The 20,000-nt window shown below is 39.3% G+C and overlaps 2 protein-coding genes across 2 annotated transcripts in view; both read left to right on the forward strand.

The window, feature by feature from the left end:
• Nucleotides 1-6,599, forward strand: part of nipsnap1 (nipsnap homolog 1 (C. elegans)) — a 7,612-nt gene extending 1,013 nt beyond the window's left edge. Inside the window, exons 5-6 of the mRNA XM_062024125.1 lie at nucleotides 2,764-2,848; nucleotides 5,504-6,599. Coding sequence (XP_061880109.1) covers nucleotides 2,764-2,848; nucleotides 5,504-5,568 — 150 coding nt within the window. The 3' untranslated portion in view covers nucleotides 5,569-6,599. The remainder of the gene's footprint in view (nucleotides 1-2,763; nucleotides 2,849-5,503) is intronic.
• An 8,022-nt stretch (nucleotides 6,600-14,621) lies between these two features.
• Nucleotides 14,622-20,000, forward strand: part of castor1 (cytosolic arginine sensor for mTORC1 subunit 1) — a 30,645-nt gene continuing 25,266 nt past the window's right edge. Inside the window, exon 1 of the mRNA XM_062024126.1 lies at nucleotides 14,622-14,907. Within this exon, the coding sequence (XP_061880110.1) occupies nucleotides 14,795-14,907 (113 nt within the window). The 5' untranslated portion in view covers nucleotides 14,622-14,794. The remainder of the gene's footprint in view (nucleotides 14,908-20,000) is intronic.

The raw sequence follows: 20,000 nt of genomic DNA on the forward strand, positions 1-20,000 counted from the left end.
AGTGTTATAATGAAGACAACACATGATGTAAGTGTCTATATTAGCTATATTAGCCTACTATCAAAATGACTTTAAAAGTCTTATATAAGTGTTATAATGAAGACAACACATGATGTAAGTGTCTATATTAGCTATATTAGCCTACTATCAAAATGACTTTAAAAGTCTTATATAAGTGTTATAATGAAGACAACACATGATGTAAGTGTCTATATTAGCTATATTAGCCTACTATCAAAATGACTTTAAAAGTCTTATATAAGTGTTATAATGAAGACAACACATGATGTAAGTGTCTATATTAGTTATATTAGCCTACTATCAAAATGACTTTAAAAGTCTTATATAAGTGTTATAATGAAGGCAACACATGATGTAAGTGTCTATATTAGCTATATTAGCCTACTATCAAAATTACTTTAAAAGTCTTATATAAGTGTTATAATGAAGGCAACACATGATGTAAGTGTCTATATTAGTTATATTAGCCTACTATCAAAATGACTTTAAAAGTCTTATATAAGTGTTATAATGAAGACAACACATGATGTAAGTGTCTATATTAGCTATATTAGCCTACTATCAAAATGACTTTAAAAGTCTTATATAAGTGTTATAATGAAGGCAACACATGATGTAAGTGTCTATATTAGCCTACTATCAAAATGACTTTAAAAGTCTTATATAAGTGTTATAATGAAGGCAACACATGATGTAAGTGTCTATATTAGCTATATTAGCCTACTATCAAAATGACTTTAAAAGTCTTATATAAGTGTTATAATGAAGACAACACATGATGTAAGTGTCTATATTAGCCTACTATCAAAATGACTTTAAAAGTCTTATATAAGTGTTATAATGAAGGCAACACATGATGTAAGTGTCTATATTAGCCTACTATCAAAATGACTTTAAAAGTCTTATATAAGTGTTATAATGAAGGCAACACATGATGTAAGTGTCTATATTAGCCTACTATCAAAATGACTTTAAAAGTCTTATATAAGTGTTATAATGAAGGCAACACATGATGTAAGTGTCTATATTAGTTATATTAGCCTACTATCAAAATGAAATTAAAAGTCTTATATAAGTGTTATAATGAAGGCAACACATGATGTAAGTGTCTATATCAGCTATATTAGACTACTATCAAAATGACTTTAAAAGTCTTATATAAGTGTTATTATGAAGACAACACATGATGTAAGTGTCTATATTAGCCTACTATCAAAATGACTTTAAAAGTCTTATATAAGTGTTATAGTGAAGACAACACATGATGTAAGTGTCTATATTAGTTATATTAGCCTACTATCAAAATGACTTTAAAAGTCTTATATAAGTGTTATAATAAAGACAACACATGATGTAAGTGTCTATATTAGCTATATTAGCCTACTATCAAAATGACTTTAAAAGTCTTATATAAGTGTTATAATGAAGACAACACATGATGTAAGTGTCTATATTAGCTATATTAGCCTACTATCAAAATGACTTTAAAAGTCTTATATAAGTGTTATAATGAAGACAACACATGATGTAAGTGTCTATATTAGCTATATTAGCCTACTATCAAAATGACTTTAAAAGTCTTATATAAGTGTTATAGTGAAGACAACACATGATGTAAGTGTCTATATTAGTTATATTAGCCTACTATCAAAATGACTTTAAAAGTCTTATATAAGTGTTATAATAAAGACAACACATGATGTAAGTGTCTATATTAGCTATATTAGCCTACTATCAAAATGACTTTAAAAGTCTTATATAAGTGTTATAATGAAGACAACACATGATGTAAGTGTCTATATTAGCTATATTAGCCTACTATCAAAATGACTTTAAAAGTCTTATATAAGTGTTATAATGAAGACAACACATGATGTAAGTGTCTATATTAGCTATATTAGCCTACTATCAAAATGACTTTAAAAGTCTTATATAAGTGTTATAGTGAAGACAACACATGATGTAAGTGTCTATATTAGTTATATTAGCCTACTATCAAAATGACTTTAAAAGTCTTATATAAGTGTTATAATAAAGACAACACATGATGTAAGTGTCTATATTAGCTATATTAGCCTACTATCAAAATGACTTTAAAAGTCTTATATAAGTGTTATAATGAAGACAACACATGATGTAAGTGTCTATATTAGCTATATTAGCCTACTATCAAAATGACTTTAAAAGTCTTATATAAGTGTTATAGTGAAGACAACACATGATGTAAGTGTCTATATTAGTTATATTAGCCTACTATCAAAATGACTTTAAAAGTCTTATATAAGTGTTATAATAAAGACAACACATGATGTAAGTGTCTATATTAGCTATATTAGCCTACTATCAAAATGACTTTAAAAGTCTTATATAAGTGTTATAATGAAGACAACACATGATGTAAGTGTCTATATTAGCTATATTAGCCTACTATCAAAATGACTTTAAAAGTCAGGTCCACAGCACAGCTAGCAGGCCCGTCAAAATTCCAGTGGTAATGTTTTGTTTGTATATAATATTATTTCCCAAGCCAAGCGCTGAGTTAACAGGATGAACTTTCTCCACGAGCGTGCGGTTCTTATTTACGCCTTTGCGCTCTCTTTGTAACGTGCAATAGCGCCACCAACAGGACCGGAGAGGAAAATGTTGTCCACGTCATCAAAAATATATATTTTTTTTTTCAAAAGGACTGTAGTTGACTAGATGGACAGACCTTGTTGTTGTTGTTGTTGTTGTCATGTTGCAGCTTATGAAGACCTCCAGTCTCGAGAGGAAACCAGGAACGCGGCCTGGCTCAAGGAGGGCTGGGACGCCAACGTGCAGTACACCGGTAGGCCAGCTACACACACACACACACACGCACACACACAGACACACACACACACACATTCTTGTATTTACTTTCTTGAGACCTCCGAAAAATGCCTACCATTTTAGGACCACCTTTTCTAGATATACTATATAAAGAAGTGTATTTACAACATTAATAATATATACATACTATGCAAATATAAAAAAAGCTTGTTGTGAAAAATTAGTTGGAATTTCACAAGATAAAGGTCACAATTTCACAAGAAAAACGTAACATTTTGGCAGTATTATAATAAAAGTTGTCATTTTACAAAATTTTACAAGAAGAACTGAACATTTGTGCAATATTATTATAATATTTGAAATTTTACTCAATAACAGTCGCAACTTTACAAGAAAAGCTTTCAATTTTGGCAATTTTATGAAAAGAGTCGTCATTTTACTGGACAAAAGTCACAATTTTATAAGAAAGCTTTCAAATTTTGGCAATATCATAGCGATGATTGGGAATTTTACTCAAAAAAAATGTCACTATTTTACGAGCACAACAAAAAAATTGGCACTATTGTGATAAACGTCACAATTCTACGACAAATGTCAGCATTTTGCATTAAAAAGCAATAATTTTACGTAAAAAAAGTCATCATTTTACGAGAAAATATTGCAATAATACAAAAACGGAAATAAGATGAGAAATTGTTCCCCATTTTCTAAGAAAAAAGTCGACACATTGTGAGAAAAAGACTGCTTTTAGTTTTTTTTTTTTAATGATTTCATAAGTTGACCAGAGGGGGAGCACTTCACATTTTTACACACACTTGTTATTTCATATGTTGACCAGAGGGGGAGCACTTTTAAAAGCGACACTCAGTCAATTTGAAAAATCCCTCCTTTTTGGGACCACCCTCATTTTGATTCACTTGTTCACACCTCCTCATATGGAAGCTACTTTTCCTTGTTGATGTAACAAGAAAGGTAGAAATACAAGAACACACACACACACACACACACACACACATTCTTGTATTTGTTACCTTCTTAACACCTCAGAATAATGCCTGCCTCTTTAGGACCAGCCTTTCTAGAAATATAAAGAAGTGTATTTACAACATTAATAATATATACATACTATGCACATATAAAAAAGCTTGTTGTGAAAAATTAGTTGGAATTTCACAAGAAAAAGGTCACAATTTCACAAGAAAAATGTAGAATTTTGGCAGTATTATAATAAAAGTGGTCATTTTACAAAATTTTACAAGAAGAACTGAACATTTGTGCAATATTATTATAACATTTGAAATTGTAATCAATACCAGTCGCAACTTTACAAGAAAAGCTTTCAATTTTGGCAATTTTATGAAAAGAGTCGTCATTTTACTGGACAAAAGTCACAATTTTATAAGAAAGCTTTCAAATTTTGGCAATATCATAACGATGATCGGGAATTTTACTTGGCAAAATGATGACAAAAGTCATAATTTTACTCAAAAAAACATGTCACTATTTTACGAGCACAACAAAAAAATTGGCACTATTGTGATAAACGTCACAATTTTATGACAAATGTCACCATTTTGCATTAAAAAGCAATAATTTTACATAAAAAGTCATAATTTTAATGAGAAAATATTGCAATATAACAGAAACAGAAATAAGATGAAAAATTGTTCCCAATTTTATATTAAAAAAAAAAAGTCCACACATTGTTGTGAGAAAAAGACTGCTTTTATTTTTTATTATTTCATATGTTGGCCAGAGGGGGAGCACTTCAATTTCTTACACACACTTGTTATTTCATATGTTGGCCAGAGGGGGAGCACTCCACATTTTTACACATACTTGTTATTACACATGTTGACCAGAGGGGGCGCACTTCACATTTTTACACACACTTGTTATTTCATATGCTGACCAGAGGGGGAGCACTTCACATTTTTATACACACTTGTTATTTCATATGTTGACCAGAGGGGGAGCACTTCAATTTCTTACACACACTTGTTATTTCATATGTTGGCCAGAGGGGGAGCACTTCACATTTTTACACGCACTTGTTATTTCATATGTTGACCAGAGGGGGAGCACTTCACATTTTTACACGCACTTGTTATTTCATATGTTGACCAGAGGGGGCACACTTCACATTTTTACACACACTTGTTATTTCATATGTTGGCCAGAGGGGGAGCACTTCACATTTTTACACGCACTTGTTATTTCATATGTTGACCAGAGGGGGCACACTTCACATTTTTACACACACTTGTTATTTCATATGTTGGCCAGAGGGGGAGCACTTCACATTTTTTACACGCACTTGTTATTTCATATGTTGACCAGAGGGGGAGCACTTCACATTTTTACACGTACTTGTTATTTCATATGTTGACCAGAAGGGGAGCACTTCAATTTCTTATACACACTTGTTATTTCATATGTTGACCAGAGGGGACCACACTCATTTTGATAGATTTTCACCACTAGGGGTGCAAATGAGACATTGTCTATTAGATGCAATGTTATTGGGACCATGATTTCAGTCCTAACTTGTTCACACCTCCTCATATGGAAGCTACTTTTCCTTGGTGATGTCTCAAGAAGGCTAGAAATACAAGAACACACACACGGGTGTTGTGTTTGTGTTGGTAATGTTTAACGTCCGTTGTTGCAGTGCCTCTCATCAGGAGCATGGAGTCCAGAATAATGATTCCCACCCGCAGTTCTCCGTTGCAGTGAAGACTTTGGTCAACCTACCTCTACTCATTGGCCACAACATTAGGTACACCAGGACGACCTATCAGCCAATGAGAGTCTCCCATTTGTTTGTGTAATAAAATCGAACATGATTTGTGTCGGGGGGGGGGGGGTTTTTAATCATGACCTGTGCTCCATTTTCAAAACGAAGGCACAGTCGCTCACTTTTACCACTAAAATGTCCGTCAAAATAAAAGCAGGGAGAGACCCCACCTTCTTTTCACCTTTTTGTTGCTCTTAAAGGCCTACTGAAAGCCACTAGTAGCGACCACGCAGTCTGATAGTTTATATATCAATGATGAAATCTTAACATTGCAACACATGCCAATACGGCCGGGTTAACTTATAAAGTGACATTTTACATTTCCCGCGAAACTTCCGGTTGAAAACGTCTATGTATGATGACGTATGCGCGTGACGTCAATGGTTGAAACGGGAAGTATGCGGACACATTGAATCCTAGACAAAAAACTCTGTTTTCATGTCAAAATTCCACAGTATTCTGGACATCTGTGTTGGTGAAACTTTTGCAATTTGTTCAATGAACAATGGAGACTGCAAAGAAGAAAGCTGTAGGTGGGATCGGTGTATTAGCGGCTGGCTGCAGCAACACAACCAGGAGGACAGACATGGATAGCAGACGCGCTAGCCGCCAAACTCACCTTAACTTCCTCCGTCTCGCCGACCGCATCTGTGATCGGGTGAAGTCCTTCGTCGCACCGTCGATCGCTGGAACGCAGGTGAGCACGGGTGTTGATGAGCAGATGAGGGCTGGCTGGCGTAGGTGGAGAGCTAATGTTTTTAGCACAGCTCTGTTTTGATTGATTGATTGATTGATTGAGACTTTTATTAGTAGGTTGCACAGTGAAGTACATATTCCGTACAATTGACCACTAAATGGTAACACCCGAATAAGTTTTTCAACTTGTTTAAGTCGGGGTCCACTTAAATTGATTCATGATACAGATATATACTATCATATATACTATCATCATAATACAGTCATCACACAAGATAATCACATTGAATTATTTACATTATTTACAATCAGGGGTGTGGGGGGGGGGGGTATGGACATCAAGTAGTGGACATAGAGAGAGAGAGAGAGAGAGAGAGAGAGATCAGAAGGCATAAGAAAAAGAAAAAGTATCTGCATTTGATTGTTTACATTTGATTATTAGCAATCCGGGGAGGGTGTTAGTTTAGGGTTGTAGCTGCCTGTGAGGTCCGGTTGCTAAGTTAGCTTCAATGGCGTCGTTAGCACAGCATTGTTAAGCTTCGCCAGGCTGGAAAGCATTAACCGTGTAGTTACATGTCCATGGTTTAATAGTATTGTTGATCTTCTATCTATCCTTCCAGTCAGGGGTTTATTTCTTTTGTTTCTATCTGCAGTTAAGCACGATGCTATCACGTTAGCTCCGTAGCTAAAGAGCTTCACCGATGTATTGTCGTGGAGATAAAAGTCACTGTGAATGTCCATTTCGCGTTCTCGACTCTCATTTTCAAGAGGATATAGTATCCCAGGTGGTTTGAAATACAAATCCGTGATCCACAATAGAAAAAGGAGAAAGTGTGGAATCCAATGAGCCGGCTTGTACCTAAGTTACGGTCAGAGCGAAAAAAGATATGTCTTGCACTGCATTCTAGTCCTTCCCTCTAACGTTCCTCATCCACAAATCTTTCATCCTCGCTCAAATTAATGGGGTAATCGTCGCTTTCTCGGTCCGAATCGCTCTAGCTGCGTTGAAAACAATAGGAAAATGTGAGGAGCCTTTCAACCTGTGACGTCACGCTACTTCCGGTACAGGCAAGGCTTTTTTTTATCAGCGACCAAAAGTTGCGAACTTTATCGTCAATGTTCTCTACTAAATCCTTTCAGCAAAAATATGGCAATATCGCGAAATGATCAAGTATGACACATAGAATGGATCTGCTATCCCCGTTTGAATAAAAAAATTTCATTTCAGTAGGCCTTTAAACTTACACTTTTTGATAGTAATCTGGTCCAAAACTGATGCTACAGCATTCCTCTGTAGAGAGAGAACCTTCCAGAAGGACAACCATCTCTGCAGCAAACCACCAATCGTGGTTATATTGGCCAGACGGAAGACATTTCTTAGTAAAAAGTTTGCCAAAATGCACCTGGAAGACTCTTAGACCGTAGAGGAACTAAATTCTCTGGTCTGATGAGACTAAGATTGAAGTCTTTGGCATCATGTTTAGAAGAAAGCAGCCACCGCTCATCACCAGGACAATACCATCCCCCACAGGGAAGCATGGCGGTGACGGCATCATGGTGTGGGGATGGTTTTCAGCGGCAGGAACTAGCCAGGATAGAGGGAAAGATGAATGCAGCAATGCACAGAGACATCTTGGATGAAAACCAACGCTTTCCATCCAATCTGATGCGAGTTTGAGAGGCGCTGCAAAGAGGACTGGGGGTATTGTCTGTAGAATTTTCAGGACGAAAATGAATGTTTTGCCTTTTGGAAGAAGACCGTAAGATAGCAAAATGTGGAAAAAGTGAAGCGCTGTGAAAAATGTACATGTAGTATTATATGTAGTATTGTTAAAACTAGTGTGACATACTAAATCATACTTTAATGTTGGGAAAAATATATCAACTCTGTACAACAGTTTGAAAACAAGACTACATTTAGAACAAAGTACATAAATATATTTCTTAACGCAAATTTGATGAAGCACGGTCACACAGGCAGAGATTACTAATTACAATTGGAAGTGCGGATAGTAGTTAAGGGCAGCTAAATGCATGACTAATTTGAGTCAGAGTTCTAGCGCGAGACAGGTAGTCTCTTCTCAAGGATAGCGCTATCACTTTTGCATTCCGAAGTCCCAATTAGGGCCTCTTTTCCTACGAGAGGTGATCCAATCCACCTGCGAATATCAAACTAAGGGGCCTTATCTTATTACGTGCTCAAACGGAGATACCACTGTTTACTTAAACTTGATGGTTTGCTTTCTCCAAGATGAATATGAAAATATGCAAAACATAATACGAGTGAATGAATCCACTTCATTAGCCAAGTATGTTTAACACGCGAGAACTTGGACTTGGTTGTACTGCCTGGCGGGTGTGCGCTCGGATGACTTTACATGACAGAATCGTTCACCAGACAAGTGGATGAAAATACAAATGAAAACATTTCAAAGTAAAAATTATTTTTTTAAAAATGAGTGAATACAAATGCTGCTGTTTTAGTGGACTCTGATTCATTTTCTAGTCCATTTGTCCGGCTGTTGCGTGACTATATTTTCCATGCATAAAAACTGCGAATCGGGTCTCATCGTTCAAAAGACTCGGTTCGTTCGCGAGCAGCTATTGCAAGGAATTTAGGGATTTCACCATCTACGCTCCGTAATATCATCAAAGGGTTGAGAGAATGTGGAGAAATCACTGCACGTAAGCAGCTAAGCCCGTGACCTTCCATCCCTCAGGCTGTACTGCATCAACAAGCCACATCAGTGTGTAAAGGATATCACCACATGGGCTCAGGAACACTTCAGAAACCCACTGTCAGTAACTATAGTTGGTCGCTACATCTGTAAGTGCAAGTTCAAACTCTCCTATGCAAGGCGAAAACATGTTTATCAACAACACCCAAAAACGCCGTCGGCTTCGCTGGGCCTGAGCTCATCTAAGATGGACTGATACAAAGTGGAAAAGTGTTCTGTGGTCTGACAAGTCCACATTTCAAATTGTTTTTGGAAACTGTGGACATCGTGTCCTCCGGACCAAAGAGGAAAAGAACCATCCGGATTGTTCTAGGCGCAAAGTGTAAAAGGCAGCATGTGTGATGGTATGGGGGTGTATTAGTGCCCAAGACATGGGTAACTTACACATCTGTGAAGGTGTGGCGGGCACTAGGACCATGCTCACACTCAGCAGAATGGGTGTGGTTTGATGTACCTTCTTTGGCACACTATAAAAGTGCATATTGTGTTTTATTGTGCATTCTTATGTTGGCAGTCTTACAATAAAGACCTCAAAGAAACAACGCTGTGTTTCTTGCATTTGCCACATTGGTTTCACGCAAAAGAGGAACCAACTGAGATAACGAGCGGAAGTACAGTGTATTTGACCGAGAGTTGTTGGCACTGTATCTTGCAACACGCCATTTTCGTTTTCTGTTGGAAGGTCGGTCCTTCACGGCTTTTGTTGACCACAAACCCCTGACGTTTGCCATGTCAAAGGTCACAGAGCCTTGGTCAGCCCGTCAGCAGCGTCACTTGTCGGCCATCTCTGAGTTCACTACGGACATTCAGCGTGTGGCCGGTAAGGCCAACCCTGTGGCTGACTGTCTCTCACGCGTACTCGTGTGCCCCGTGCAGCTCGGTTTAGATTTTTCGGGAATGGCCGCTGACCAGCCCGACGACCCCGACATCCGCGCACTCAAAACTGACGCTACAGCGTTAGTGCTCGAGGAGGTGGTAGTTCAGGATGGCGGTCCCGCCCTCCTCTGCGATGTTTCCACTGGCCGCCCTCGGCCGGTTGTTCCGGTAGACTGGCGCCGCCGGGTTTTTGACGCAATACACTCCCTGTCGCACCCTGGCGTTCGGGCTTCCGTCAAGTTGGTTGGTGCCAAGTTTGTTTGGCCTGGCCTTAGGAAGGATGTTAGGCAGTGGGCAGCCGCATGCGTGGCATGTCAGCGCGCCAAGGTCCACCGGCACACAAAGGCGGCCCTCGAACCATTTCCGATTCCGGTCAGGCGGTTTGACCACGTGCATGTAGACTTAGTTGGCCCCCTCCCTCCGTCGCAGGGTTATACACATTTGCTAACGATGGTAGATCGTACCACCAGATGGCCGGAAGCGGTTCCTCTTTCCTCCAGTGCCTCGGTAGACGTTGCTCGCGCGTTTCTGTCAGCCTGGGTTGCGCGTTTTGGCACGCCGTCTGATATCACCTCGGACAGGGGATCCCAGTTTGTGTCAGAGCTTTGGTCAGCGTTGGCCCAGTCCTTGGGTGTGCAGGTGCACCGTACTACAGCCTACCATCCCCAAGCTAACGGCTTATGTGAACGTTTTCACCGGTCGCTTAAGGCGGCTTTGCGTGCGGCGCTCGTTGAGAGCAATTGGATTGACCGTTTACCTTGGGTTATGCTCGGGTTGCGCTCAGCCCCTAAAGAGGATCTTGCAGCGGCCCCCGCTGAATTGGTGTTCGGTCAGCCACTCCGCGTTCCGGGGGAATTTTTACCTGAGGGTTGTACCCCGCGACCGTTTCCCTTTTTGTCGAGGGGGTCCTTGGCTCCCGGCCCGATTCACCACTGTTTCCCTAAGTCGTTTGTGCCATCGGAGCTTAAATCTGCCCGTTTTGTCTTCGTACGTCACGACGCCCACCGTTCGCCCCTCCAACCGCCTTACGATGGCCCATTTAGGGTGCTGGAACGCGGTCCTAAAAACTTTGTGCTGGATATGGGCGGGCGCAGGGAATGCGTTTCTCTGGACAGACTTAAACCGGCGCATTGTGTTGCAGGTGAAGAAATACTGCCCCCCGCCGAGGTCGCCCCCCAAAATCTGTTCGGGTTGAATGTCTTTCGCCTCCCCCGGACCCTGATGTTTGTTCTGCTCCACAAGGCACACCCGCTTCGCGGGATGGACATTGTAGCCGTTACGGCAGGCGAGTGAGGCCCCCTGACAGGTTTTCTTTTTCCCCATAACTTGCTGTCTGGGTGTTCGGGGGGGGGGGCTGTGTGGCGGGCACTAGGACCATGCTCACACTCAGCAGAATGGGTGTGGTTTTATGTACCTTCTTTGGCACACTATAAAAGTGCATATTGTGTTTTATTGTGCATTCTTATGTTGGCAGTCTTACAATAAAGACCTCAAAGAAACAACGCTGTGTTTCTTGCATTTGCCACAAAGGCACCATTAATGCTGAAAGGTACATACAGCTTTTGGAGCAATATATGTTGCCATCCAAGCAACGTTACCATGGACGCCCCTGCTTATTTCAGCAAGACAATGCCAAGCCACGTGTTACAACAGCGTGGCTTCATAGTAAAAGAGTGCGGGTACTAGACTGGCCTGCCTGTAGTCCAGACCTGTCTCCCATTGAAAATGTGTGGCGCATTATGAAGCCTAAAATAGCAGAAGGGAGACCCCCGGACTGTTGAACAACTTAAGCTGTACATCAAACAAGAATGGGAAAGAATTCCACCTGAGAAGCTTCAAAAATGTGTCTCCTCAGTTCCCAAACCTTTACTGAGTGTTGTTAAAAGGAAAGGCCATGTAACACAGTGGTGAACATGCCCTTTCCCAACTACTTTGTCACGTGTTGCAGCCATGAAATTCTAAGTTCATTATTATTTGCCAAAAAAAATTAAGTTTATGAGTTTGAACATCAAATATGTTGTCTTTGTAGTGCATTCAATTGAATATGGCTTGAAAAGGATTTGCAAATCATTGTATTCTGTTTATATTTACATCTAACACCATGTCCCAACTCATATGGAAACGGGGTTTGTACAATAAATCTGTTAGAAAACTAAAATGCCAGAAATGTAGGTCATTGAATCCTTAATCAATAATCCAATGAAATACAACAAGTAAATATACAGTTGAAGAGGCAGTACTACTTATCCATCCTTTCATCCATCCATTTTCTACCGCTTGTCCCTTTTGTGGTGGTGGGGGGTGCTGTAGCCTATCTCAGCTGCATTCGGGCGGAAGGCAGGGGTACACCCTGGACAAGTCGCCACCTCATCGCAGGGCCAACACAGATAGACAGACAACATCCACACACTATTTAGTCAAATCAAAATAATTGCAATGAAAATAAGCCAATGCAGACATACATCCATCCATTCATCCATTTTCTACCGCTTGTCCCTTTTGGGATCTCAGGGGGTGCTGGAGCCTATCTCAGCTGCATTCGGGCGGAAGGCAGGGTACACCCTGGACAAGTCGCCACCTCATCACAGGGCCAACACAGATAGACAGACAACATCCACACACTATTTAGTCAAATCAAAATAACTGCAATGAAAATAAGCCAATGCAGACATACATACAAAAGTTTGGGGTCACATTAAAATGTCCTTATTTTTCAATGAAGATAACTTTAAACTAGTCTTAACTTTACAGAAATACACTCTATACATTGCTAATGTGGTAAATGACTATTCTAGCTGCAAATGTCTGCTTTTTGGTGCAATATCTACATAGGTGTATAGAGGCCCATTTCCAGCAACTATCACTCCAGTGTTCTAATGGTACAATGTGTTTGCTCATTGGCTCAGAAGGCTAATCAATCATGTTCACACATCTGAAAACACTTTAGCTCGTTGCAGAAGCTACAAAACTGACCTTCCTTTTGAGCAGATTGAGTTTCTGGAGCATCACATTTGTGGGGTCAATTAAACGCTCAAAATGGCCAGAAAAAGAGAACTTTCATCTGAAACGCGACAGTTTATTCTTGTTCTTAGAAATGAAGGATATTCCACTAAATTGTTTGGGTGACCCCAAACTTTTGAACGGTAGTGTATAAACTACGTATGGAAACAAATTAGAACCTGGCAACTACCGACCTGTTTCTATTCTCAGTTCCTTTTCGAAAGTAATGGAAAAAATAGTTTATGAACAGGTGGATAGTTACCTTGCCACTAATAAACTCATGTACACATTCCAATCCGGCTTCAGAACTAACCACTCCAGTAACACATGCCTTCTCTATCTGAGCGACCACATCAAATATGAGGTGGACGCGGGCAAATACTGCGGCATGACCTCATCGAGCTGGATGCAATCTTACTTGGAGGGGAGGGAACAGGTGGTAGAGGTGAACTGCACCGTGCCCCCCCCCCCCCCCATTTGTTACAACATTACGCCCCCCCATCCCTCCGCACGGTGCGCCCCCTCCCTACCCGTATCATGACTCTTACAAGTTACCACATCAAAAAATCAACACAAGATGTCAAAACGGCCAAAACTGTCAGGTGCCCAGGGAAGAAAAAAGAGAAAAGAAGAGGAGGAACGAGAAAAAGACAGAGGTAGCAGGTATGTAACGTTAGCCTACATGAAATTATTTGTCTGTTACAGAATGTGATAGTCACCTGGCTTTTTAGCATTAAGCTAATGTTACATGATTCGGCAATTGCTAATCAATAAATAGCTAGTTCTGTTTTAACGTCGGGTTAATATTGTGGAGGGGGCTAAATTGTTATGGAAAATAATAATGTAACGTTAGGTAATTACAGTACTCCCACCTTACATTCCTCAGGGACATTTGTATTAGATCTTTTAAGCAGGTGTTTTCTGTTGACATTGTTATTGCCTTCTGGTTAGCTAATGTTTGCCCTGCAGGTAATAGTCACTTTTCCACCCCTTTATATATTAGGTATAGTTGTAAGCCCAGTTGTTAAAGTGCACATCATTAATGTTAATTAAGCAATATCACATGAGAGGGAATGCTGTTTTTTAATTTGAGCACTGCTGCGATTCGGTTAAAGATAATCATAACATAACATTCTCATATAATATGTTAATTTGCTTTCTTTAAGTAAAAAAAAAAGGTCAAAGACAAAGCTATTCGGTTTCTTGTGAGTATATACACTTCACTGCCGATGTGGGGGTGGGGGGCGCCACCTAAAATCTTGCCTAGGGCGCCAGATTGGTTAGGGCCAGGCCTGCTGTTACCATTTAGTGGTCAATTGTATGGAATATGTACTGTACTGTGCAATCTACTAATACAAAATTCAATCAATCAATCAATCAATCAAAGTATGTGTATTTGTGTCCCTTTATTTCACTTTAAAATCTATTATGAGACCTCAAAAAAACAATTTTTGTAAAACGTCACTTCTCTGTGACCGCTTTGAGTATCTAATAATAGAAAAGCGCGATATAAAATGTAATCCATTATTATTATTATTATGAAGTGCCTTTTATTTTGAAGGTAACGCTCCGGGAACGGAAGTAAAAGTTCTATTTCCGGCTAAACGCCAGCCGCGTTCAACATGCATGCAACTGTAGCTTTAAGAAGGGGGCGCGTCCTCGTTAGACCACGCCCCCCTGTCGTCCAGCAAATACCGTGGTTGCACGAAAGGCGGGTCTTGGATTACGTCGGATGTTTTTGCGGGTTTTCAGCTCGGAGTTTGCGAACTTTTCATCACCTTTTTGACACCCGTTTGTAAAAGGAAACCTTTATTTGTCCTCCTCTCCGCCGCATGCAGGCCCGCGGGACCAGAACATGGACCTGCACATTCTGGACCACCGGCTGCGGGTCACCAGCATAGCCAAGAGCGGGCTGGTTCATTTTACACACCCGCTCATCAAACTCATCTTCCTACGGAACCGGACCCGGTAAGCCTGCTCATTAATTGTTTTTTACCCCCTCTTTTGTTCATTAATTAGCTTTCTACTGCGTCACGAAGCACGTTTTGATGACGACTGCTCCTATCGAGCCCATATTTAAATATGTTTGCGATTGTTGCCTTTTTTTTTTTTTTACTAGTCGCAATTATAATCACAAAAAAACACGACAAAACATTTCAGGCAATCAAAAAAAAAAAAGAAGAAGTATTGTTTGTGAACATTTGAACAATACAGCAACGAGCTTGCCGCCGCTAGTTGGCGCACAACTTCCGGTCTTACTTGCTAGCATTAGCTTATAGCTCGAAATGGACATAACTTCGTTTTTTTTCCTATAACGGGAAGGAAACAAGTGAGGAAAAGAAAAAGAAGTGAATGAAAGTTGTTGAAATAAAGAAATACTTGGTCAAAAACATGAACAAAGCGTGTGGCTAACCCAGTTGGAGCTAGCAGTGCTAGCTCGCTAGCTATCAATGGAATACTGTCCACTCTCTAAGTTGTACATTATTATGAAATCATTATTATGACATCACTATTATGACATCACTATTGTGACATCACTTCATAAATAACTGTAGTTATTGGTAGAGATGTCCGATAACATCGGAAATGATCGGTATCGTTTTTTTATTTTATTGTATTTTTTTATTTTTTTATTTTATTAAATCAACATACAAAACACAAGATACACTTACAATTAGTGCACCAACCCAAAAAACCTCCCTCCCCCATTCACACTCATTCACACAAAAGGGTTGTTTCTTTCTGTTATTAATATTCTGCTTCCTACATTATATATCAATTAGGGCTGCAACAACTCATCGATTAAAATCGATTATAAAAATAGTTGCCGATTAATTTAGTCATCGATTCGTTGGATCTATGCTATGCGCATGCGCAGAGGCATTTTTATTTTATTTTATCTTTTTAATAAACCTTTATTTATAAACTGCAACATGTACAAACAGCTGAGAAACAATAATCAAAATAAGTATGGTGCCAGTATGCTGGTTTTTTTTCCAATAAAATACTGGAAAGGATAGAAATGTAGTTTGTCTCTTTTATCCGATTATTAATCGAAGTAATAATCGACAGATTAATCGATTATCAAATTAATCGTTAGTTGCAGCCCTAATATCAATACAGTCTGCAAAGGATACAGTCCGTAAGCACACATGATTGTGCGTGTTGCTGGTCCACTAAGAGTTAGGGTTGGGTATCGTTTGAATTCGAACAATTCCGATTCCGATTCTTTGTTTCGATTCCGATTCCTGACGATTCTCGGTTCCGGTTCTTTTAAGAGGCGGGGTCAAAAAATTTTTTTGGATATTTTAAATGAGCTAGCTAACCTACAGTCTTTCTGAATGAAATAGTCTGACATTCTCCATCAATTTTAATTCTATTAACTTTTTATGAACTTTACTATAAATTCCTCACAGGGCTGTTTTCAACTAGAATATAAATATCAAATATATGAACTTGAATATAAATATTATAAATTATGAATACATTTTCCCAGGGGTACACTTTCCTCAAGAGAGCTTTATTTTTGAAAACCTCATGAAAACACATTTACACATAAGTGTATGATGCTGCAGGAAACCTCATGAAAACACCTTTACACACAAGTGTATGATGCTGCAGGAAACCTCATGAAAACACATTTACACATAAGTGTATGATGCTGCAGGAAACCTCATGAAAACACATTTACACATAAGTGTATGATGCTGCAGGAAACCTCATGAAAACACCTTTACACATAAGTGTATGATGCTGCAGGAAACCTCATGAAAACACATTTACACACACAAGTGTATGATGCTGCAGGAAACCTCATGAAAACACATTTACACACACAAGTGTATGATGCTGCAGGTACTTAAAAATGTTACCGTGCTCCCACTGATGGGCTAACCTGGTGCAGAAAAGCAAATAAACAAGAAGAAACGCATAAATAGGAGAAAGCGCGATATGACAGCAAAGGATAAGTCTTTTGTTGGTTCCACCGGACCACCACCATGCAGCAGGGTCGTCAGACATAAGTATCGGTGGAACGTTCTGGTACATCTGCAGCTCTCTCTCCACTCCTTTCTTGATGGACATGGAGCTCTGTTATTTCGCGGTTATTTCATTTTTTTTTTGTAAAGTAAAGCCACACTTTCAACCGCCGACGCCCGCTATCCATGCTTGAGCTTGACTGACTCGCTCGGCTATGCTAACACTTCCAGCGGTGGGCGCTTCTTCGTTGGTGTTCAGCGGCTTCTTCTTCCGGTTCGGCGGACATATTTTTTTCCGGTCGGCGGACTGGTATCGAAAATAGGAATCGATATTTAAACTTTTGAACGATTCCGGGAGAATCGGAAAGTTAGTCCCGGTTCCAATCGATACTCGATACCCAACCCTACTAAGAGTACTAACCTTTAGAATCAGAATAGTTTTATTGCCATTGTTTGAGAACGGGTTCACAAACTAGGAATTTTTAACAGTTTAATTTAACAGTTAATTTGACTCCTTTTCATTAATTACTAGTTTCTATGTAACTGTTTTTATATTGTTTTACTTTCTTTTTTATTCAAGAAAATGTTTTTAATTTATTGATCTTATTTTATTAATATTTTTAAAAAGGACCTTATCTTCACCATACCTGGTTGTCCAAATTAGGCATGATAATGTGTTAATTCCACGACTGTATATATACGTATCGGTTGATATCGGTATCGGTAATTAAAGAGTTGGACAATATCGGAATATCGGATATCAGCAATTATCGGACAGCCCTAGTTATTTGTGCTATATTCTATTGCAGCGTTTCTTAAACTTTCCCCACCAGGTACAAGCTCAGAAAATGACCCAACATTGAAATACAGGCGTGTGGTAGGCCCAGGTATTCATCAAAAACAAGGCAAAAGGTTTTTATTTAACAAGTATATTTAATATTTTTTGGCCACTAACATTGCACAACAGTTTGAAGAGTAACACTGTAATGGATTTTATTTGTAAAAGCGCTTTACATTGAGCTAACAACCTCAAAGTGCTACAGTATATTAAAAAATAAAAAGATTAATAAAAAAACAAAATATAGAACAGCCTAATACAGGCCTGGGCAATTATTTTGACTCGGAGGGCCAAATTTTGAGAAAAAAATGTGTCTGGAGGCCGGTATATCTATTTTTAAGAACACTAATACAAAACTTCACAATAACGTCTGATTGAATGCTAAAAACGTTATGACAGACTGCCTGAAAAAACGGAATAGAATTTAAAAAAAATTTTTTTTACTGAATGACACACTCAGAATGTACATGAAAATAAAGAATGTGGGATTTACAATATTAACTATGAAGGATAAAACACTGAATATTGACAACATATGAACGTCACCCCCCCTCTCCATCCACATATTTTACAATCAAGCGAAACGCAACAACAATGCAACAAACACAGCAAAATATGAGTTGGAAGGGCGGGCACATGATGCATCATAAAACATATCACATGTGTTGGAACTAAGAGTAGACTACTCAAACATGGGCTGCTATAATCATAACACATCTATTTTCAACAATATCATATCAAAGAAACGGTATTAAAAGGGTTAACACTTACATTCTCTTTTAGTGGGAGGGGTGTTGTTGATCACAATTTGTTGCCAGTGCGTCCAAGTCTAGTACACGTTTTGTTGTGGCAATTCTCAAAACAGATCTTTGCCCAATTCTGTTTTCATATTTGGCGGGCCGGATTAAAGGGACCAACGGGCCAGATGTGGCCCGCGGGCCGTAGCTTGCCCACCCCTGAGCTATAATGCAAAAGACTGAGCATAAAAATTATTCATGTAGTTTATCTCCAGAACTATTTGTATAATATGGATTTACTTACACATGAGACTGCAAACTGGATTTGATGCTCCAAAAGAGTTGGTGAACTTGACATTAAATATTTAAATAAAGAAGGGCTCGTCCGGGATTTGAACCCCAGGAACTCTCGCACCCTAAGCGAGAATTTTTGCAAACCAGGAATTATAGTCTGCAAATGATGTGTTGTTGTTGTTGAGTGTCGGTGCTGTCTAGAGCTCGGCAGAGTAACCGTGTAATACTCTTCCATATCAGTAGGTGGCAGCCGGTAGCTAATTGCTTTGTAGATGTCGGAAACAGCGGGAGGCAGTGTGCAGGTAAAAAGGTGTCTAATGCTTAAACCTAAAATAAACAAAAGGTGAGTGCCCCTAAGAAAAGGCATTGAAGTTTAGGGAAGGCTATGCAGAACGAAACTAAAACTGAACTGTCTACAAAGTAAACAAAAACAATGCTGGACGACAGCAAAGACTTACTGTGGAGCAAAGACAATGTACATCCCAACATGACATGACAATCAACCATCTCCCCACAAAGAAGGATGAAAACAACTGATATAGTCTTGATGGCTAAAACAAAGTAGATGCGGGAAATATCGCTCAAAGGAAGACATGAAACTGCTACAGGAAAATACCGAAAAAAGAAAAAAAGCCACCGAAATAGGAGCGCAAGACAAGAAGTAAAACACTACACACAGGAAAACAGCAAAAAAGTCCAAATAAGTCAGGGTGTGATGTGACAGGTGGTGACAGTACACCTACTTTGAGACAAGAGCTATAGTGATGCATGCTTGGTTATGCTTTAAAGTCAAACCCAAAATTGCGACAACGACTTTTTACTGTCAACTGAGTTTCGTTTTTTAATGATTTCTGCTGGTGTCGTGCCTCCGCATTTTTTCAACGCAAAAACTGTGCCTCGGCTCAAAAAAAGGTCGAAAAACACTGAATTGGACAATATTGTCCACACCTGTCTCCATCCAAACACAGCAGTGTGCTCTTCAACCCACGCCGAGAAGCGAGGGAAAGTGACTTAAAACCAAGCGCTCCGTTTACTCCGAGGGGAAATCTTTTCAGATTGAAAAGCTTAACGGGCCGCAGGTGTTTTAATTTGCCCAGGTGTGTTGTGCGCCTACACGTAAGAAAACAGAATTATACTCTTTTTAGAAAAATAAATACTTCATATTGTCAGCCTTATTTCTCCAAGTGGGAGAATTTGTTGGTTGTGAATGCAGCA

This window comes from Entelurus aequoreus, linkage group LG17 (assembly GCF_033978785.1).
Source record: "Entelurus aequoreus isolate RoL-2023_Sb linkage group LG17, RoL_Eaeq_v1.1, whole genome shotgun sequence".
NCBI classification, from domain to species: domain Eukaryota; kingdom Metazoa; phylum Chordata; class Actinopteri; order Syngnathiformes; family Syngnathidae; genus Entelurus; species Entelurus aequoreus.